At 40.0% G+C, this 24028-nt stretch overlaps 1 protein-coding gene across 1 annotated transcript in view; it reads right to left on the reverse strand.

The window, feature by feature from the left end:
* Positions 1-24028, reverse strand: part of LOC122809565 (BUD13 homolog) — a 506706-nt gene that overhangs the window by 436665 nt on the left and 46013 nt on the right. The window contains exons 2-3 of the mRNA XM_044081156.1: positions 16424-16511; positions 15886-15970 (exon numbers count right to left, since the gene is read on the reverse strand). Of these exons, the coding sequence (XP_043937091.1) occupies positions 15886-15970; positions 16424-16511 (173 nt within the window). The remainder of the gene's footprint in view (positions 1-15885; positions 15971-16423; positions 16512-24028) is intronic.

The raw sequence follows: 24028 nt of genomic DNA on the forward strand, positions 1-24028 counted from the left end.
AATGAACATTGACTGATCTAAGACATAAGGACTGCTCTTTGACGAAGCTGGACACTTCTACATTAATCAAAGAAGCATAATCATATGTTGGAGGAGGACAATGAAATTTGAGTACAAGAGAGAGTCAAACTGCTAAAACTCCTGAAAGTTTACTACAACCCAGACAACGTGGGACATTAAACAAAACATATTTAACTCTGACCGTACTGGGACCTCCGTACTGGGACCTCAGTAGTCAGGAAGTCTTACAAAGCTGCCAAAGGATACACAAAGCCATGTCTTACAAACAGAATGTTAGTGTTCCCCATATACATCATCAATTCCTTCTGTTAGTTAATATGATTCCTTCTGCAGTTTTAAAACTAAGACAACTCAAAAGGTATGCGTGTCTTAATAAGGATGATCAGCATCACTAAAGGAGCAGTCGCTGTTCTTACCAGCACAAAGACTCCTAACAGGTGATCTTATCTTGTTTTCCAGGTAATGCAAGACCAAGTCTGTGCCTGAAGCATTATATAATTAGGTCACTTCTTGATAAAACAAACACTTTGCACAACAGTCATCCACATTCTAGAGCAGACTTCCCATGGAGACTGCCCAAACTTTGGAAGAAAGTTTTTATAGACAGATTAAAATCTATTTCAAAAACAATCTGGGTACTAAGAAATGCTGCTTACATAGGAAGACAGCAACCAAGCTTAACATCAATAAAACAAAAAGCCAAAAAGAAGCATTAACAGATGTCAATGGAGGAAAACATCTAGTTCACCATCTCTACCAGACTGTGGCAGGCAGACAAAGCAGTGACTACTTCCAATGACATTTGGAAAAATATTCATCAAAAGAAAAAAATCAATCTGGTAAACATATATACTCCTTTTTTCAAACTCAGGGACCCCAAAAAGACATTTTCTCATGCTGACAGCAAATATAATGACTTTTTTGCTACAACTACCCTGACTATTCTTACACCTTTTACAGCTACGGTCCTCTCCTTTCTGGCCTTCTTGAATAAAAGAAAAGAAAAACAGAATGAGAACAGACTATTTTTGCCGCTTGACTTCTACATTTAAATAAATACCTCCAAATTTGAAATTCCTCTCTCTCTCTCATTGAGAGTAAATTAGAAGGGATTTAGCTGGTGCTGATGGGCAGCAATATAGGCAGGATTCTACTCATTAGGGGGGGTACTGCAGATAGCATTCAAAATGTACCAATATCCATTCTCAGTCTTTCTGGTCAAAATTCTAGATAGTAACCTTACATGCATTTTAGTAAATACAGCAAGACATAAGGGTGACTCTCAGAAATGCACATCTACTACAAAATAGGGAAGCACGTGACCACCAAAAGGCAGAAAGCAATGAAGAACCAAAAACAAGAAAAAAATATATATAAATAAAAAAAGGAAACATTTCACAAAATTACTCAAGGAAGACACCAAGATGCATTGTTTAATGGCAAACAGACAATTAATGCGACTGCGTAAGTAAAAGAGACGTCTCCACCATCCTTGCAAGCCACATTTCAACAGGTGATGTGAAAGTTTCAGACATATTATGAAATATCAGTTCCTCTACCTTACTATAGTTATGAAATATCAACCTCAGTCTTGTAGTACTCTTCAGCAGAATGTGGCCTGCTCTGCTATCCTAGTCCCTCTCAACGTACCAGATTATTACGCATTTCTGCTTTTCAAATTATAAAATTTTGACAATTTCAGTCTGCAGTGGCAATAAATGGTGCACATTGATATCAGAATCTATCATAATCTTGTACACCACATAACTATACTGTTGCTTTAATGAACTAAAACCCCCTACATTCTATTATCTTCTAGAATAGACCTTTTGTACAAATTATACAGTTTCACTTGTGCAGTTTTTCCCTATACAGATGTACCACACTTTAGACAGATTCCAAGTACCATTTCTACACCGATTACACTGCACTTTCTTCTTCCCTTAGCTTGCGTTGCAGCAGCAGTCCATGTAATAAATGCATTTATTCAATCTCAAATACCCTCCTCATTATATCCAGTGTCACAGGGAAGCAAGAAACTACACTAAAACAATAGGCACTTTGATCACAAGACCTATACAATGAATAAATTAAGTCAGTAGCCAGGTAGTTTTTTGTCTCTCTTACTAAACAAAAGACCCAGAAGGGGATAGTGCTTTACACTTCCCATAAGTAGAGCAATAACAAAAATGAGATAGAGTAAGAAATTGCTGTGATGTATGTCTGTTTCTAGTATTAACAAATTAAGATTTACATTTTAAAATCCATCTAAGATACTAGGTGACTGTGAAGGCTGCCAGCCTAGCTAGATAGAATTTTGTAAATAATTCTATGTCATTATTTTATTTTATTTATTTAATTTTACATTTGTTGACCGAGAGTGTCCTGCTGAGCTATTGACCTTTTTCAGCGGTGGCCCAGGGAGAAAAGCTCCAAAGATATACAATGCAATAAAAATAGCAATACAGATACGTTCCAATAAAAATGGCAGTAGAGAATTTTGGTAGTTAAATATGTAAGCTACATACATGTATATTGTTGACAGATAAACAGTACTATAAACAAAAAGGAGAGTGTTAAAGTAGAATAAGTTGTATGTTTCGGTAAATATAAAGATTTGTATGCAGAGTAGCAGAAACTTAAAAGATTACATAAGAATTTCAGGGAGCAGAGTACAGAAGAAGCTTTGGAGGTTGCATAGGAAGCACAGGATGAAGTAGTTAATGGTAAGTTTTAGTAGGTCAGTTTGAGTGTACTATAAAAGGTAGGTAATAATCAGGGAGGGTGAGTACAATGGCAGGGCCTGTTTTTTAAAGTGGTCTTTGGTTGCTAGCTTAAATTGTTGGGGATGAGTTAGGGAACTTATTTCTAGCGGAGTTTGCTCCATGCAACAGCGGAATGGTAGCTATACAAGTTGCACCCCATGTTGGATTTGGATTTGTAGATTTTTAGTAAGCCTTGGGTTCAGCTTCGAAGAAGTCTGGTAGGGGAGTAGTGAGAGATGAGAGAAGATAGACTTGGGTAGAAATCAGGCTGATATAGGATGGAGTGTATGATTTGGAGTTGAGACTGCAGGAGCACGGAAGGTAGTTCGGGCCAGTTCAGGCATTTTTAGGGAGAGATAGTGGTGAGACTTATATGTCTATTGAGCTGCAAATGTAGCTATTTTGTGGTAGGTTGATTCTAATCTGCTAAGTAGGGAGGAGTTCAGATGTGTGAGCATTTGGGAACAATAGGTTAAACATGGTGAAAGGTAGGCAATAGTAAGAGAAATCCTAGCTTCAGTAGTTAGGAATTTTTTGTTCCTGTACAGTAGTCCTAGCTTTTGGTGTTTTTTTTGATACAACTGTAAACGTGAAGATCAAATTTTAGTTGGTCGTCAATGGTAATGCCAAGGAGTTTTGTGCTAGTTTCGACTTCTATAGGAATATTGTTTAGGGACCTCATGGAGAAGGAAAGATTAATGTGGTTTGCAGATTTAGGTAGAAGGAGTAATTGGGGGCGAGGATGAGCTGATTATTAGTGAGCCATGTCTCTACTGAGTTGAAAGATGTCTGGGTATTGGTTAGGAGTTCTAAGGGGGAATTAGTAATAGTTATGACTGTAGTCACCTGGGACAAAGTACAAAAAAAAAAAAAAAAAACAATCAGTCAGTACAATCCAGTTTCTGGGGAAGATAAACAGCCAGATTTAAGGGCAATTAGACAAGCTAGATTCTAAAGAAAAAAGTTTTTTTCTTTCCTGTTTTTATTTTTCTTTAAAAATGGGGAGCTGCAGTTCATGGAGAAGTAGGAAAATAATGTAGTTATGCCAGGGGTTTTAGAAAGGGGCATGCAATAAATTAATAGTCAATAGAGTACTATTTAAAAAGGAATGGAATGTGGTATATGCGAGTACACTGCTGGGGATTCCTATGAAGCAAGGGCAGAAAAGCCAAGTCAAAAGATGGTGCCTTTCTACATCAGATGTTTTTACTCCTCTGTAATTAAGCAAGAGTGGGTGGGAGGTGTGCAGGTTCAAGGTGAGGGAGGGAGATAGACACAAACTAATACAGGTTGTGAGCCAGAAAAACTGGACTTGGCTAGCTGCTAAGAAAACAATCAGGGAAACCAAGCTCAGTGAATTCCAGGTCAGTGTAGTGCAGTATCTTCCTTCTTCTTCTTTCAGCTTTTCCCGGTTAGGGGTCGCCACAGCGAATCACCTGTCCACTCATGATTGACAGTACAGTTTTTACAGTGTCGAGTTGCCAGCCCAGCGCCCAACCTTCCACAGAAGGCACACACACACACTCACACTCACACCTAGGGCCAATTTAGAGTGCCCAATCCACCTACAGCATGTTTGTGGGATGTGGGAGGAAACCGGAGAACCCACTCACACTCATACCTAGGGCCAATTTAGAGTGCCCAATCCACCTACAGCATGTTTGTGGGATGTGGGAGGAACCCGGAGGAAACCCATGCGACCACAGGGAGGACATGCAGACCAGACACAGAAGGCACCCCAGCCAAGAATCGAACCGGAGAACCTCTTGCTGTGAGGCGACAAAGCTAACCGCTGCACCACCGTGGCCGCCCAGTGCAGTATCTTACTAATAACTACAAATCTTGTGCTACTAATCTAGTACAGTGTGGGGAAAAGGACCACCACTTCTACACAGAAAAAACAAAGAATGGAATGCATCTACATAGGTAAACCCTTTTCCAAGGGAAAGTAAGTAGTTTTAAGTAACTGACCTAGAAGTACAATAGGAAGAGAAAAAATGAGGGGGGGGGGACCAGTAGTGTGCACGCTTACAGAAAAAGGCTATAACAAAGAGTCTTCAGTTTAGAGGACAGATAGTATTCCACTGACGCAGGGTCTCACAGTGCAGGGCAACCAGAGAGCCTTTGGTTTATTGGAGGATGGCCAAGACACATAATAAAACTTTTGCTGGGGAGAACTAGTGTAGCTGAAAACACTTCCACCAACACAGGGTCTTGAATATGATCCACAGGCTTGGCTAACAAATGTAAGGAAAAAACTGTGTATGTTCTGAACTTTAATGATGCAACCACAGTGCACCCTGCTGGAAGAAAGCTGATAAGGCAACCATTTTATGATGGTTTGATCTCAAGCTCAGAGGCAGGATGTCTGGGCTGGAAATTCTTTCTATTGTTTGAAGGCAAGAGATAATTACCAAGGTTTTACATGTAAAAGTGCCTTTTATTGCTGTGGCTTCCTGGCCAGGTGCAGCTTACAAAGAAATTTAAATTTTGAGTTTCTGTTAATCCAGGGTACTAAAGGAAAAGTGATAAAAATGATGTAATGTGAAATGACTCAGCAGTACTGTATATTATCAATTTAAGACTTTCTCAGACTGAAAGACTGAGCATTTTGTATCTTGCCTGGGATCTACTAAGAACATCCACTCACCAGCATTTGCTTGCTCTGTATATAAGTAGTATTTAGAACTTAGAATATAGCCAGATTAGTCCAGCTGTTTTCTATATTTATGTCAGACTATCCTACAATATTGTTTTAAAGCATTTTCCTGTGATCTCTGAACCCTTTACTGTCATTGTGTTGAATTGATGAGTATTGTCTTGTGTTTTTTTATTATTTATTATTAAATATTTTAAACCTTTCAACTGTGGCTGTTTTGTGCAGAGAAGTTACGCTCTAGAGTACTTGCATGTATTTGGGTGATACTTTACCAAGCCACTCCAGCAACCTTGCTGTTCGTCACACTAACTGGATAATAATATCGCACAGTAAAATTGGACACCCTTTGGGAAGGGCCATTATTAGTAGCTGATGAGTAGTGGTTGGTGGTAGTGATTTCTATCTTATAGTCTGGGCAATAAGGGGGCATAGCTGGAGAACCTGTGTCAGCCTTTCCCAGGACTGTCTGTGTGTTTGTATACAATTCATACCTTAAAGTGTGTGTGGGTCAGCTACTCTGGCAAGGACACGAAGCACTGGTTGGACAGAGGGTACTGGAGGTCTTGGCTTGACCACTTGGCTGAGATCTTACCCCTATAGCTGTGCCAGTGGGGAGTCTTACTGAGGATCTGGAGAGAAAGGGAGAAACCAGCCCAAGACTGACTGTGACTTCTGTGTGCTCTTAAAGGAAATTGTACTTTACTAAGTGTGTACTTGTTATCCATCCCAATGTGCACGCCCCTCACTGGTGCTAGTGGTGAGGATTGAGGCTCCTTGATTACTAGGCCAGTGCACGGGTGTCACAGTTACAATCAAATGAAACTATATACCACCTGAAAACATCTCCAGGAAGAGTCCTGCCATCAAAACACCACTTCATGACCAGGTTCAAGCAGCAAGAAGCAAAAAGAATTCTACAAATTTTAGGTTTTATGAAGGAAGCCAGCCATGCACTGCAGGTAAAGTTGCCATCACAGACCAACCTGTCAAAGGCAAAACACGTGAAAGCTCTAATGCAAGGGCCACTGTATTAAACTACCACACCCAAAATACAGATAGGGTTATTAATTACTTAAAGTCAGAAGTGACTTTCCAGCAATTAAAAAAAAAAGATATTTCAAAAACACACAAAGCAGTGAAAAGCAGCAGCTGAAAGTAATTAAATATTACTTGAGTATATAGCCTACAGCTATACATACATGCAAAACTACACATACATACAATGGATGAAAAGATCTGATATAATCCGAGAGGGGAAGCATTCTTCCCCTCTATGCTTGCTCATAACACTTCTGATATACTCCAAGCAGACATATCCTTTTAAACACACACCAAACTTCAACATATTGGAAATCACTTGCTTAACCAAGCAGTTCATCTATACAAGACTGGAGACCTACAAGCTCACTAGTCTGTACTTGCTTCCCCTTATATTCATGGATCTTACTGCCTCTTCTAGACCAATGTAACAGACTTTCATTCCTGAAGACCATATTGAGAAAAATATGAAGTATGCAAAGTTCAAGAAACATGTTTTAAATTCTACTCAGTATTAAGAGCTATCCATAATCTCATAAAGATGAATTAAGCATGGAATGTTGGTTGGAAGTGGGGGGGGGATGTCGGTGACAAAAAATATTCAAGTTGTATGTTTTGTACCTCAGCAACAGGTTCCTCACTCTGTTTATTTTGAAGTAAGTACATTTTTAAAGTAAATCTATCAAAATAAAACAAAGACTGATAAAATCCTGTACAGGATTTAAGAGAAAGTTCAGCAGGGTGTGCAACTTGACATAACAATTGGTGTTTGAACAGAAGTAGGTGGAATAAGTTGATTCTCCAAACAGAACAAGGTGACTTGGGATTACCTGATTTAAAGGAATATTTTACAGCTATGCAGTCAAGACTTGTATACATAACACAAGCAAAAGGTCAAAGGGGAAAGGGATGACGAAGTGGGAGGGTCAAGAAAAAAAGGTCAGGGTGGGATTCTGGATGCAGATGCTTAAGGAGAACAACCATACACAATATTTATAAAGTAGCAAAAAGTAATTTAAGAACTAAGCCAAAAAGGGAATGGAGAAAGGAGATTTTGCCAATAGGGATGACTGCTACTAGGGGTACAAAAAATAAACAAGAGGGGGCCGGAACTTACTGGAGAAAACCAGCAAAGGAACTAAGGTACTGGGAGAAAACAAGTACAGAAGGAAAGGTAATACAGTGGGATGAGGCCAAGAGGAAGTAATAGTTTGGACTACAGGTTAGAGGCTGCCTTCCCAGCCAGGAACAGACAGAGTACAGGCAAACAGAAAGGGATATCAGAATTCTAAGTAAAAAAATCTCTGGTAGAGTTTTTAGTCAAATCTAGAACAGAAGCTGCTCTTAGAAATTAGATAATTTTTAGGGAATATAAAATACTGCATGATAACTATAAGAATCAAATCAGAGGAGATCAGGAAGAGACACTGGAAAAGCAATTTACAAGAGAACAATGATTCCAAGTTTGCAACAAAATCCAAATGGTTTAGGACTTTTACTTGGGAGTGTTTGCATATATATTTTATAGTACAAAGGAGATTTCAAAGAATTTTCGGAAGATAGTTGGTAAATGTTAGAGGTATGCCAGGGAAGAAAGCAGTAACTAGGAATATATATTTTGGGGAGCAAAATGAGCTGGCAGATTTTAAAATTTCCCTACAGAGTACTCTGTCAGAAATATTAGGGAAGCAAATGTCTGTAACTAAGGAAATGATGCCTTCTGAGTTGGTACATAGGACCTGAACTGCCTAGACGTACTAAGGCCTTACTAAATTTAATTATACTGACTGCCAAAAAAGAAAATTACTAGAAAACAGAAATCAAAATCTGAACCAACTGTATTTGAAGTACTGAATATTGTCAAAGGGAAAGTACAGCTGTGTACCTACCATAAATGTAGATGTTCGAGTGTATTCACTGTTGCAGTCATTACACTTGGGTTATCCTGCTGGCAGGCGACCCGCAGTCAGCCCGAGTTCCAAAGTGTAGGTCCGGCATCAGTTGCTGTCGCTTCTTCCCTGACGTCAGTGCGCCAGGGGTATAAAAGATGCAACCGATGCCATTTTCTTCAGTTTTTCTTGCCCCAGATGTCAGGTGCCCCCAAAAGGGAAAGGCTGGAAAAAATTATGTCAAAAAACATGCATGTACCAAAATAACATTTCCTTCATCTACAAACAAATACATCACATAGGTTGTAGAGAGTTGAGAAGTACAAAAAGGACGCAGCAATGAGAAAGGGGGATGGTGGGTGGGTAACCTGGACTGCAACAGTGAATACACTCTAACATTTAGATTTATGGTAGGTACACAACTGTACTATGTTCATCGTGTTTCACTGTTGCAGTCATTACACTTGGGTTGAATCCCAAAGCTGAGGTTGGGTGGCTGGGTCTAAATAGAATTAGGAGAGGCTACCAGGCCCTGCAGAACTGCAGTGGCAAAGCCTGCTCTGGATTTAGTGTAGAGAGGTAAGTGGTAGTGCTTAGTGAAAGTGTGCACTGTACTCCAGGTTGCAGCTTCTAAAATGTCTTTGGTTGGGAAACCTCTGAGAAAGGAAGTGGCTGCTGCTCTAGTAGAATGTGGCCTTATGCCCTTAGGCACTGATTTGCCATGTTGTGCATAGCAGAAGTGGATGCAGTGTCCTATCCATTTTGAAATTGTCTGCTTTGAGATAGGCTTTCCTTGTGATCCTGCAGCATAAGCTACAAACAGTTGCTCAGCTTTTCTGAAAGCTTTTGTTTTGTCCAAGTAGAATCGTAGCTGTCTGTGTATATCCAAAGTGTGCAGAAGTCTCTCCCCTTTATTCTGGGTGTTTGGATAGAAAGTTGGCAAATGAATGGTTTGGTTAAGAGCCACACTGGAAACAACCTTTGGCATAAATGTTGGGTTCGTCCTTAGAGAGACCATGTCCCGATGAAAAATGATGAAAGGTTCCACTGCCACTAATGCCTGTAACTCTGAGACTCTTCTTGCTGCCATTAATGCCTGTAACTCTGAGACTCTTCTTGCTGAAGTTATTGCTAGGAGCAGAGCAGTTTTCCATGATAAGAATTTTATATCAGCTGTGTTGGCTGGCTCAAAAGGAAGCAGTATGAGCTTTTCTAATACGAAATTGAGGTCCCAAGTAGGTATTGGTACTCTCCTTGGGGGTCTTATGTTTCTTGCCCCTCTGAGGTACTGCCTTGCAGTGGATGTGAAAAAATAGGAGGTTCCGTATTGTAATGAGCTGAAATGGCAGAGGCATGGATTTTAATAGATGAAAAGGATAGGCCTTTGCCTAACGTCTCAGTTAGGTATTGTAAAATCTGAGGTATATTTGGAACAAGCGGTTCGAGACCTTGTGCCTGGTTCCAAGCATAGAATCCCTTCCATTTTTCTGCATAAGATTTCCTGGTGCTGGGCCTCCTGGCTTCTAGAATGACATCCATAACAGCTTTAGAGAGAGGTGTGGTCTGACTGGCTAAATTATCTGCCATGCAGCCAGATTTAAGGTTCTGAGTTGACTGTGTAGAATCTGATTGTTTTGTTGAGTCAAAAGATGAGGAATTTGAGGTAAAGGCCAGACTGGGCCTCGAGACAAGCTCTTTAGGATTGGGTACCAGTGCTGGCGTGGTCAGTCTGGGGCAATCAGGATCATTTTTGGCTTCTCTTGTCTGAGTTTTAGGAGTACCTTGGGAAGAAGAGGCAGTGGAGGGAAGGCATAAACTGTCTGGGTTTTCCAGCTGAATGAAAGAGCATCCACTTTCCATGCTTGTGAGTGATAAGTTCTTGTGCAGAATTTCTGTAGTTGGCAGTTGTGAGGGGAGGCAAAAAGATCCATGTCCGGGCTTCCTCATTTCCTTGTTATCATGCTGAAGACCTGTGGATTTAGTTTCCATTTGTGCAGATCCATGAGATTTTTGCTTAGTTCATCTGCCAGTGTATTTTTCTTTCCTGGCAGGAATTGTGCCTGTAGATGTACTTGATAGGTCAGTGCTGTGCTCCAGAAAGTCATGGCTTGCCTGCAGAGGGGGTAGGAATGTGTGCCCCCTTCCTTGTTTATGTACCAGATAACTGTGGTGTTGTCCATCTTTAGTAATAGTTGTCCTGGATGTAGTAGATCCTTGAAGGCTGTCAGGGCATTCTGTACAGCTAGCATCTCTTTTTGATTGATGTGTAGATGCATTTGTTCCCTGGGCCACGTGCCCTGAATACATTTTCCTGCCATATGTGCCCCCCAGGCATAATCCGATGCATCCGTTGTTATTGTCTGCCTGGCAGTGGGTAAGGTGAAGGGTTGTCCCTTGCTGATGTGACAGGCCCTGGACCACCATCGAAACTCCTGTTGTAGACAGGGAATTATAGTCACTATTGTTTCCAGGCTGTGGCAATGCTGAGTCCAGACACTTTTTAAATACCACTGTAGTTTCCTCATATGCAGTCTTGCATATGGAATGAGTAGAATGCAGGAAGCCATGAAGCCCAGGGCCTGCAGAATTTTTCTTGCAGGCAGCTGGGTCTTTGTTGCCATCATTTGAAAGTAATGAGTCAGTTGCCTTTGTTTGTCTGGCGTGAGATAAGCCATCTGGGCAGTTGTATTTAAGCATGCACCCAGGAATATTATCTCTTGAGAGGGCACTAGTTTTGATTTCTTTTTGTTTACTGTGTACCCTGGGCAAATTAATAATCTTTTTACAAACGCCAGATGCTTTAGTAGAATGTCCTTGCTCTCTGCTTGAATAAGGCAGTCGTCCAAGTAGGGATATATCTGAAGTCCTCTTTATCTGCAAAATGCATTTTGTGATGACCCTGGGCACAGTAGATAAGCCAAAGGGCAGTACAGAAAACTGGTAGTGCATTGAGCCAGCTATGAATCTGAGGTATCTTCTGCAAGATTGTCTGACTGGGACATGCAGGTATGCCTCTTTGAGGTCCAAAGTAACTAGCCAAGCCTTCTTGCCCAGCATGGGTAGAAGTTGCTGCAGTGTTAACATTTTGAATTTTGGAACATCCAGGAAAGTATTTACGATTGACAAGTCCAGTATTGGTCTCCAGGCTTTGTCCTTTCTGGGAACCAGGAAGAGTCTTGAGTAAAATCCTTGTCCCTGTTCTTGCTGTGGTACTCTTTGAATAGCTCCCATGTCCATGAGAGGAGCAATTTCCTTTTGTGCCTCTGCCCATTGGTTTTGTGGCAGGTCCGGCATACCTTTTGATCTTGGAAGAGTGTGAAAGTGGAACCTGTAACCCTGAGAAACTATATTCAGTACCCATTTGTCCTGGGTGATTATGTGCCAATTTTGTGCGAAAAGTGCTAGCTTTCCCCCTAGGGGTGCTGCCAAAAGGCAAGTGCTTGGCTTCTGTAGAGGAAAGTCATTGGGACTGTTTCCTATAAGGTTGTGATTTGTCTTCTCCTCCTTTGGGGGCAGAAGCACCCCATTGTTTGGGTCTGTAGGAGCCTTGTGGCCGAGATCTGCCTCTTGGGCATCTGTACCTGTCTCTTTGTGGTCTGTCTGACACCTGAAAGGACCAATTTTTTGAAGGCCAGTTTCTACTAAACCTAGGTGGTTGAACCTGTAAGAAATCCTTTACTAACTGCATAGATTTTGCTTTATCCTCCATTTTCTTTAACACCTCTTCTGCCTTAACACCAAACAAAATATCATGCTGTAATGGAGCATCCAATAATTTTACTTTAACATGTTCAGGTAAACTTTGTTCTTTCAACCAAGCATGCCTTCGAATGACAGAGCCTGTAACTGCGGCTCTGCAAGAGGCCTCTAATGAATCAAAACCACATTGCAGTGTATGCTTTCCCACTTGTTCAGCTGCATGCAATAATTGCTGCATTTCCTTATTGTCAGGACTCTCTGAATTTGTAAGCATTTTCTGTTTTAACAAAGACATGAGGTACTGTTGATATTTAAGCATGTGAAACTGGCAGTTTAAAGCCTTATAGCTAAAGTAGCAGAAGTGTAAACTTTTTCCCCCATCTATCCAGAGCTCTAGAATCCCTATCAGGGGGAACAGGGTTTTTAGCCGTGGAAGCCTTAAGCCCTTTGGGACCCTGAGAAATTGTTTCAGAGTCAGCAGCAGGGTTTTTATAAAGAAATTTATGAGAGTCAGGGACCCTGTAATACCTGTCTGGCTTGACTGGTGCAGGGGGTAAAGAATCAGGAGACAGACTGGATTCAGAGAAAACATCATCAACTATATCAAGCACAGGGGGGATAGCCAGGGGCCTGAGTTGAGGCAGTAAAAGAAAATCTCTGAGACTTTTCTTGGATTCTGAATAATCCTGGCTCTCCCAGTGGAAATGTTCCCTCATGGTGTGCAGAGCTTCCCCAGAAGAGTAATCCTCAGGTGGAGAGGCTGAAGGTATAGATTCTTCAGCATCAGAGTCCTCATAGGGAGGAAGAGAACAGCCCTGATCTGAAGAGGAATCAGAGGAAATAGAAACCTGGTCAGAGGAATCGTAGCCAGTGTCTTGCCTAGGCCTTTTAGCAGGAGGGGGATGGGAACCACTGATCAAAGTAATTAAGTCTTCGGCCATTTTAAGCATCTGTTTCTTTGGCATAGTTGACTGTCCAGGAGAATGTTGCACTTGTTTCTTTGTCTTTAATGGTGTCTTTGACTGTACTTTGGCTGCTGCAGAGGATTTAATAGTAAGCTGTGAAGGTCTGAAAACACCCTCAGAAGCCGATGCCTGCTCAGACGCTCCAGACCTATCTGAGGGAATATTTTCGTAGGCCCAATACCTTGAGTATCCAGAAGCCTAGTTGTCTCCACGTGGGAGTCGGGTACGGCCTTTGGCTCTGAGGTAGCGGGTGTCAGAGGCTGCAAAAGCGCCTCACTGAGAACCGGCGTCTGGCCTAGAAGAGGCTTCGTCATCGGTTTTGGACCTCGGATGCCTGACCTTTTCGTTGTCTTTGCGTTTTTTTATGAATTCCGGTCGTCAGTTGTTCCGACGGCATTATATAGTTAAACCTTCGGCCAAAGTAATGAAATGCAAAATCAAACCGACGTTTAATAGTGCGTTTGTTGAACCTAGCACAAAACCGACAACTAGTAACGTCGTGGTCAGGGCCTAGCCAAGGAATACAGTAAGAGTGAAAGTCCTTATGAGGTATTTGCTTCCCACAAGAAATACAATTGTTAACTTTTACTGACATCGGTCTGGAGCAAGAAAAAGTTTCCCCAACGGAGTACTTCGCTTTACTGAAGACTTCAGTTCTGAACCTCTACTTCGACAAACTCAGGAGTCGGCCGACCGGCACTTGCGAACTGCTTCTGCTTTGGGCACTGCGTGGCAAGAAAGACTGAAGAAAATGGCGTTGGTTGCATCTTTTATACCCCTGGAGCATTGACGTCAGGGAAAAAGCGACAGCAACCGACGCCGGACCTAGACTTTGGAACTCGGGCCGACTGCAGGTCGCCTGCCAGCAGGATAACCCAAGTGTGATGACTGCAACAGTGAAACACGATGAACATCAGCACATGCAATGTTCAGGAGAAGGAGGAGTGATGCGTAAGGGAAGGCAGGAATAAAGAATTTATGTAATGTTGTGCTGAATGACAGTTGTTATAAAGAAAGAAAACATAGCGTATAATACATGTAAATGAAAAAATGTTAATATGGTTCGTTTTCTTTTCTATTCATTTTTGCATGCTTATATCTTAACTGATAATTTAATAAAGGTGTTTAAAAACAGTAGATGTTTGAGATCACTATTACAGTAGAATTCCTTGAACAAGGAATTTGTCATAATGCCAAACTTCTGAATTCCAGACTGACCTCTAAATATCCCTGTGAGAGTACCTTCGCCGCATCTGACATCCGACCGATGTCGACAAAGGAGGCCATGCCCATGCCTGCGCCATTATTTAATTTCTTTCAGATGAGAGCTCTGACAGCCCTCTCTCTGCATGGGTGTGCAATACCATTACAAGGTCATTCCTACTGCAGCTAAAAGGAACTGGCAGGCAATACAGACGTCGCTCCCAAGTTTTAGCAAAGTTTCTACCTTCCGCGTTATTTACTTGTAGGAAATTTCTGGCGCTCTCCCTTTTTAGTGGGGATGAACCTTTACTGTAGTGATCTACTAGAACATCTACTGATATGGTAAGCATCTACATCTCTGTTGTCGCCTGAGAGATATAATAATTTCCTATTATAAAGTAAATTCTGGATACACAAATCAAATGAAAACTTAACCTTGCACCTCACGTGATCAGCTACAAACAAAATATTTTATCACGTAACCCCACTATGCCAAAACCTCTATTCCACTATCACAAATATCTACCATGTGTAAATACACAAATCTGCATTTCACTGTTCAAGCTACACTATAATAGATGTGGTTAAATGTATGTAAATATGTAAAATGAATGTGCAAAAATGAGCATCAGTTAAAGACGTGGCAAAAAGAAAGAAAAGGAATTCAGACTGTTGGGTTAGCTATGGCAACAGTTAGTGTGTAACAATGGAGTAATTCCCATGCCATTTTTGCATTCTGCTTAAAATCCTGATGCTGGTAAACTTATCCATAGACATCTTGAGTGCTACTTACCTGAGGGAGCTTATACTGCTACACTACCCCCCTGGACTTTGCAATCTGTCTTACAAATGCTGCTGGTGGTCCTGCAAGTGAGTGTGAAAACATCTGATTTCCAATTGTTTTGGCAATTAGTTCTTGCACCTGTGGAACCTCCTCCCACACTATTTGAGAGATTGTACCACACCTGCATGCATTTGCAGATGACTTATCCTTTCAAGATGGCATTTGATGAGTGTGAGGCTATCATTTTGCCACTTTAAATATCTTGGCTTTAACAAAACTTTAATTTTCAATTATTTCTCAGCTACATTTGTTCAACATATGTTTTGCTCACACTTATTTTAGATGTTCTGTTGTAGTTTTGTTACATTGCCTTTCCTGTTTACTTAATATTTTGCATTTTAAAACACCTAAATAAAGTAAAAGTTGAAAATGAATGCAGAAATGGAGATGAAAAGTGGGCAAAATTCAGAAATTAGGCCAAAAAATCAGGATTATGTCTTGGAAGGCAGAGGACTAAGGGTATGAACGGTTAACAAGTTGCATCCTACGGTACAGAGTTTGACTCATTTTGCCTTCAACTGCCTACTATGTGACCTTGAGCAAGTCACACAACCAGACAGTGCTTTGGGGAATCTGCTTAATGATCTCCTAGAATTCATGTCTAGTAACTACCTATGAACTTGTAACAAAGCCAACTGCCACTAGCCTGTTAAGCTTTGCTTACATGGGATAATATGCTTCACAATAAAATAACCAAAACAGCATTTAAGTGGACTGATTCATTCAGGATAAGATAAAGATTACATACAGGTAAGGAATGGCAAACAGTAGTAGTAATATGGATGGAAAAGAATTACCTTACCTCCCAACAACTTCCATCTATTGCTTTTCTTGAAGATTTCCATTCTCTTCACTTCTTCTGGCCTTTCATCAATAACCTCTGCCACCTGGAGGAAACAAAAATTACAGCAAGCTTATTTCATTAAAATATAAAATATTGCCACTTTTCAGATACATTTAACCTAATAGCCTTCATTAATTAAACCTTCTCATCCAGACACAGCAAATTATAAAAAGTGACTGTTTCAGTTCTGTTACTGTCTGGTGAAAGTTTACAAACTCTACAATAACCTGGAAAATAAATGAAATGAAGCAAACATGCAACCAATTTATCCAGGATGGCTCACTTGCTTCTCTCCAAACAAGGATACTACTACAACATGTTTCTGCACTAAAACAAAACACTGGAATGTTAACTCACTTGCCAGTGGTATCCAAAACAGGAAAATGGCTGAAGAAAGTAACCTTTTGCACAAAGGTTTCCAGTAACTTCACAGCAACAGTTCAGTACAATACCAGATGCAGTAGTGCTACTGAAAGCAAGCAAAACTAAATCATACCACTGGCACATCTTCCTCCTCATCTTCTTCTTCTTGAACATTAATATTCTTCTGCCAGCTCACGTCGTCATCATCTACTATCCGCATCCTGTAAAACAAAAACTTAAATGAGGAGTGTTTCACCGGCAAAGCGAAAAAAGCTTTTAGAATGATTCAGCAATTCCTTAGATAATACTCAATGAGTTGAAAATGAACTACTTGCTTATGTGATTTGATTCCCTCAAAAACGGACATAAAATGTTACTGCATTTACTATCATTATAAAGCTATTAAATAAAGTCTGCATTATAGTACCATTGAACACAGACTAAAGTACTGCACAGGACAGAGGCATGGCATTCTCAATTCAAGTGACAACAGATGAATGGGGTACTTTCGGCAAAGTGGATATTCTCTTCAAACTAACTGCCTTATTTGAAATCCTGACTGACAAGAAGCCATTTAAGCCCTGCACTTAGGGCCATGTAAACCACTACCATCACATCATTAACGCCCTTTTAGCCCGTGTAAAATGGGTTCATGGTGTTGCATCAACTGTCACTACTTTTCTCTATTCACAAATACTATCCTACCACCCGACTCGGGGCTTCCCTCATGCAATCCATCCATTTCTTGGCTTAACAGCCTCAGCTTCTCATCTTAATCCTGGCTCACCAAAATCTGCTTTACCAAACTGTCTTCTGCATTCCCACACATGTGGCTGAACCACCGTAATCTGTTTTCCTTCACCTTCTTTGTACTTGAGGGCTATTTTGACTTCTGCTTGTGTCCTCATTTCTTAATCTTGTCCCTTCACCTTCATCACCTCAAGCTTCCTCAACTGCTCTGCCTTCACTGTCGAGATTTCTGTGCTATACAAAAGCATTGGTTACACCACCGTTTTGCACACCTTACTTTTCTACTTGTTTGGCATTCTTCTGTCACACATTACCTATGACTCTTTATACCATTTGGCTGCAGCACCTCTTTTTGCTTTGACCTACGTATTAAGACTTATTTTCCTCAATCAACCACACATATGGCTGACAATGTACTGAGTAAAATTTAAAGTATTAAGAATGGCACAAAGTAGGAAAATAAAACTAACTGAATCAACAATGATTCACAAGGAACTATGGGTTCAGAGTGCAGCCTAACATAGATTCGAGCTTCCAAATTAAAAATGGAAGGGATGCTTCAGAGACTCTATGCAACCAAGAATATATTCTGATCTACAAATGTGGAAGGTTAAATACAACAAGCCACTTTAGTCATGCAACTGGGAGAGCAACAATTCATTTGTTTGTTTATTTTAGATTTATTTACTTGCAAGGGAAAACTTGCTCACTAAGCAGTCTGAAAAGCATCAGCAGCAACAGTATGGGACATTATATATATATATATATATATAAAGGATTTGATGGAGAATGTTAGTGGCAGCTTACACAATTAGTGCTTGAAAATTTACCTTTTTAACCCTAATATACAATTCTTATGTTTTTCAAACCAAGATCTACTTAAAATGGCACTCCAATTAAATGTTTAAAATAACACTATTCAAATGCTGCCTACAGCTTATTCAGGCTGACACTGCAAAAAGTAACATGCATTTTTTTAAAGAAAACTCAAAGGTTCTTAACCTATCAAGAGGGAGTCAAAATGTGCGACACAACAGGGAAAAGATTAATTCAGCCATGAGAACTGCTCAGACTTCATATTTCTTTCAAAAATCACAGAAAACCATTTTTTTTCCATCAAAGGGACACTTGACACTACAGATCACTACTTCTTCACAACAACAGAAAACCTTTTAGCTTACTACGTGTCAGAAACTGACAGCATGTCTCCCAATCAGTAGCCTAAAAGCAGATATCTAACAAGCTAGCTGATGGCACTATTCGCTGGCTATTAAAACAATAAGGACTCACGGCAGACTCTAGATTTCCATTCCCAGAAAAACAACATTATCAGGGATTCTGCGCATATCTTTCCACAGATGACCACTATTCAAAACACACACACATTTTCAGACTCAAAAAATACTAATAATTACATGTTCTAATGCTAGAAAAAATGAGAACACCAGACACCGACACATACTTTAACAGTAGCAAATCACATCAAAATACAATAACCGAGTAAGAATATTTTACTTTATACAATTCTCAACAGGGATGGAACAGTGGTTAGTGCTAATGCTTCCCAGTTCCTAGACTTCCTGTTTTGTCTGATGCATGTACTACCCTGTGTCCTCATGGGTTTTCTTCCTCCAGCATCCAAAAAACAAGTGCCATAGTTGAACGTATGATCTTCTAGATTTCTACTTTTCTCCGGGTTAGTGGACTTACTTCCAAGGATTCTTGATATTGTAGGAATTCTTATTTCTGTTGTAAAGCATTTGTTGCTGCACTTGAGCTCAAAGCCAGTTTTACATTAGAAGGGTTCTTTTGCGCTCTGGTGGGAGCAGAGAGCTAAATTCAACCTACTCAAGGCGGGTATTAATGGTCAACAGATCAATCAGATAAAAAGGCAGTAAGCTGAGGGTTTAACCTTATAAAAGTCTTTCATCCTGCTCGTATAAAAGAATTACATTTTTGTGTGACTGTGCACATTTATTCAGAGCTTCCTTGTGCCTGGCTTGGACACGTGACTGCAAGACTTTGAATTCAACCTACTCAAGGCGGGTATTAATGGTCAACAGATCAATCAGATAAAAAGGCAGTAAGCTGAGGGTTTAACCTTATAAAAGTCTTTCATCCTGCTCGTATAAAAGAATTACATTTTTGTGCGACTGTGCACATTTATTCAGAGCTTGTCAGGGAAAAAAGGCAATTTATTGTAAACCAACAAAACACTCCAAAGACACAGGGTTAAGCGCTTTCATCTGCCAATACAGACTTCATCAGAACCCCAAACAATAGTTACTGTTGCATTTAAAAAAACTTTTTTGGCGCCAAAAATACTTAAAGCAACATGTCCTATAACTCAGTACGAAAATTCAGTACGAAAATTCAATAAAAAAATTCATATAAATAACAGTCATATTAATTATACTAGAAACAATAAAAACACAAAACCCCAACGTAACCAACATCTGGTAGTTGGAAATATACATATATATGAAAAATGTATATAAAAAAATATATATGATAAAATGTATATATGTAAGTAATGTACAATGATGATCTTAATTTATGTATGAAAATTAATTCACTCAATGTATTGAAAAATAATAATAAATTAGCAATGAATGTTTTAGCAATAAATATTTTACATATATAAAATATTATATTATTTAAAAAGTTATAAATATATATCTAACTAACTTCAAGCCAATTGTAAGAAAGGCTTGATACTAATGAAGTCATTAATTCCAGGAAAACGAGTAAGCTCTTCTTGCCATGAAAGAAGCCAAATGGCAAATATTAACTGACGCTACTCGTTTTCCTGGAATTAATGACTTCATTAGTATCAAGCCTTTCTTACAATTGGCTTGAAGTTAGTTAGATATATATTTACAACTTTTTAAATAATATATTTTATATATATATAAAATATTTATTGCTAAAACATTCATTGCAAATTTATTATTATTTTTCAATACATTGAGTGAATTAATTTTCATACATAAATTAAGATCATCATTGTACATTACTTACATATATACACTTTATCATATATATTTTTTTTATATACATTTTTTATATATATGTATATTTCCAACTACCAGATGTTGGTTATGTTGGGGTTTTGTGTTTTTACTTGTTTCTAGTATAATTAATATGACTGTTACTTATATGAATTTTTTTATTGAATTTTGGTACTGAGTTATAGGACATGTTGCTTTGTATTTTTGGCACCAAAAAAAGTTTTTTAAATGCAACAGTAACTATTGTTTGGGGTTCTGATGAAGTCTGTATTGGCAGATGAAAGCGCTTAACCCTATGTCTTTGGAGTGTTTTGTTGGTTTACAATAAATTGCCTTTTTTCCCTGACAAGCTGTGGATCCTTTGCGCTGACTGTGCTGGTTCAATCGTTGGTTTTGTTCTGAACATTTTGGATTCTTAAGTTCACATTTATTCAGAGCTTCTTTGTGCCTGGCTTGGACACATGTGACTGCAAGACTTTGACTGCGTCTAAAATCATATGGACCTACAAAGCTGATACAAGTATTTTTTGTTTTTTGGGTTTTTTTTGCACATGCTCCGTTTCAGCAATCTTTAACACTTCTATGTTGCATTTATTTATTTTATTGAATTTATTACAGTTTTTCAGCCTGCACTTGTTACGGAAACTCCATCTGTTTGTACTATACTGTCCTTAGGTTGTTTTAACAATATTCTGATATTTCCTAACCTCCTCTGATACTGCAAAAGCTGCTCTGAGTGGCCTACCAAATATTTTTAAGTATTGCAAAGTTATTGCAAAGTTTTTGTGTGTTACAAACATTTCTCAAGGTTAGTGAACTTATTTCCAAAGATTCCTGATACTGCAGGAATTCCTGATTCTTTTGTAAAGTTTTACACTGGAAGGGATCTTTTGCACTAGGTAAATTCAACCCATCCAAGGTGGGAACTACTGGTCGATACTTTGTGGGTTTTTTTATCTAATTGACATGAGGGTTTAACCTTATAAAAGTCTTTCATCCTGCTCGTATAAAAAGCTTTGCAAATGCGCAATTCCCCATACCTGCTTATAAGCAAACATCTCCAGTTTAAAATCCTGTACCGTAAATGGTCTCCATACTCTACCACTGTTCACAGCTGTTCGTAGAGCTGCCAGTTTGTGAAGAGGGTGGTACCACTGCAGGTCATCTATTAGTATACTATTTAACACTTTCACTTTGACTTTTAAGTGATTCTCCCTTACTCCTTCCACCTAGAAATTGCGTTTCCTTGCAATGAAAAATAAGTATATTTTAAGCCCGCTGTATTTAAGTCCAGCTAGCCCACTTCCTTCCCAAATACACCACATTCAGAAAAATGGACAGGCAGTTTCCCAACATTTCTCCTGCCAGCTTGATCGAAAATGGGCATCTTGAGGCAATGTAGCAATTGCTTCATGTATACTGATAACCATTTACTCCTAAAGCAAACTAACACCCTATGGGAGAGGTGAAAATACACTGTGGAAATGCAGTAAATTATCTCATGTAAAAACAAACTAGACGTCAAACAGGTTGTCAGCACAAACGCTTCACCTCCCACTCAAACCTCAACTCTCACACAAAATAAGGTCATGACACACAAACCCACATACATGGAGGTACTCACTAAAAGCCTACTAAAAAAACAGAGACCTCCCAAATGCACACCACACACACTCACCACTAAGCATAAAAAAAACACTACACATATCAACACACAAGTCTCAACAAATAAGCCCCCAAGGCAACACACATCAGGTGTCTTGGTCACAGAAGACTCTATAGTGAGACACATAGACGTCCCCCTCACCAGATTGTACAAGGAGATGATCACGGTCAGCTGCATATCAGGTGCCAGTATCCAACAAATCACATATGCACTTAAGTCACTCAACAAGTACTATTATGGCTCTGTCATAGCCCATGTTGGAGTGAATGACTTGGGATGTACCTCTGTGGACTACATGAAGACAGACATGAATGGAACACTCTGTGTCCCAGGCAGGAATGTCTCCAGCCCTAAGCAGTATCCTACCCTCACCCAGGACAACGCCATAATATAAACAAAAAATACCAACTCAGCTTCTGGTGTCAGTCCAGGGGGCATCCAGTATCTGTCAGCCTAGAGGGATATGTTAAGACAGACTTTGCTGCTTTGGTAGAGATGGCCTGCACCTGTCCCCCCAGGCTTTTGGATACTAGCAAAAGCCCTTGCTTGCCCCATAGTGCTCTTTAATGCTAGCATTTTAAACATGAAACTGCACTCCCTGGAAGCACTCCTCACCTTGAAGGATGTTGACATCTGTGCAGTTACTGATTCATGGTTCAAGGCCACTGACAGCATCCCAGCCATGCAAGGTTACAATACCTTCCACACATTCAAACCTCAAAAATCACCATGTAGTAACCAAAGGTGGAGGTGTATCCATCTTCATTAAAATCAAATACACTTTGAGACTGGTCAAACAGCATGGCTCTCTCAAACTATGCCATGCCCAATTAACTACTGGGAAAATACCATACCACATCATTGCTCATTATAGATCCCCCACCATGAACCAGGGTAAGCACAATGCCTACCTTGATTTGCTGGAATCCCTTGTCATACCCAACATGGGAGACTTCAACAAGACTGGCGGGCATACACGAGCAAAAACACACCACTCGCCCAGAGGTTCCTGGACTTCGTTAACACAAATGCTCTTGAACAGATAGTCTGCACCCCCACTAGGGGTTCTAATGTTCTGGACATAGTACTCACAACAAGGGGGGGGGGGGCACTGTACCTCCCCATGCGTGATGCCCGCTCTGGTTAGGTCAGACCACAAATCAGTCTTGTCTGAAGTAACTTCTGTAACCAACACCCTCACAGTAACAAAAACTATAAAAAACTTCACCAAAGCTAACTACAGCCTACTAAGCGATGATATAAAAAGCTTCATACCACACGCAATCACAGACATCAGTGATCACTATGAAGAAGTGTACACAAATGCCCTGTACAAACACTTAAGCGACTGCCTAAAGTCTGCTGTACCTGACCGGATCAAAATCAGGTCTTCCCATAAAAACAAACCACCGTGAAGGACTTCCAAGTATAAACAGATTATATAAGAAGAGGAAAAAATGTTGTCCAAAAGCAAGAGGGACATCACTCTGCAGAGGAAGAGTTTCCTCCTAAACCTAAACAAGAAATTCAGGAATCTTGTAAGTATTCTAAAGCAAATTACAAGACTAAACTCGCATCCCTAGCCAAGGATAATCATAAGGCATTCTTTAAACTATGTCCAAAGTCTAAAAGGGAATGCCCAGCTATGTGCTGAACTGGTTGTAGATGGGATCCCTCATACTACACCGGAAAATATCGCCAACCTGTTAGGTGACCAGTTCAATGCGAACTACACCCCCTACACCCACCTACCATATCCCAAAGCAAACCTGACACCAGCCCTCTGCCTAGTACCTCTAGAGAACAGGTCATCTCACCTCACCAAGGCTAAAACCATAGCCTCAATGGAACCAAATATCATCACAGGTTGTTTACTAAACAAACAAACAAACAAACAAACAAACAATCTAAAACAAGACCTAGAAGACCCACTTGGCATTCTCTTTAATCAAAGCTTGAGAACTGGCTATGTTCCTGCAGAATGGAGAACAGTAATACCCCCGCACAAAGGGGGACCATCAACCAACTCTGGGAACTAAAGACTCATAAATCTAACCAGCTTCATCTGCAAGGCCATGGAAAAAATTATCATGGACCTTATCAACAGAGACAGGCAACCTCCAAATGCTGGACTCAACCCAGTTTGGCTTCGTTAAGGGTAGATCATGCTTATTAAACCTGGTAGTCTTCACTGAGAATGTCACCAAAGCCATGGACGAAGGCAAGACAGTGCATGCAGCCTATCTCAAACTTGCCAAGGCTTTTGACAGAATTCCCCACTCTGGCATCACTGAGAAACTCTCCCAGACAA

Source organism: Protopterus annectens, chromosome 8.part0 (assembly GCF_019279795.1).
Source record: "Protopterus annectens isolate FY-2018-M chromosome 8.part0, PAN1.0, whole genome shotgun sequence".
NCBI lineage: Eukaryota > Metazoa > Chordata > Ceratodontiformes > Protopteridae > Protopterus > Protopterus annectens.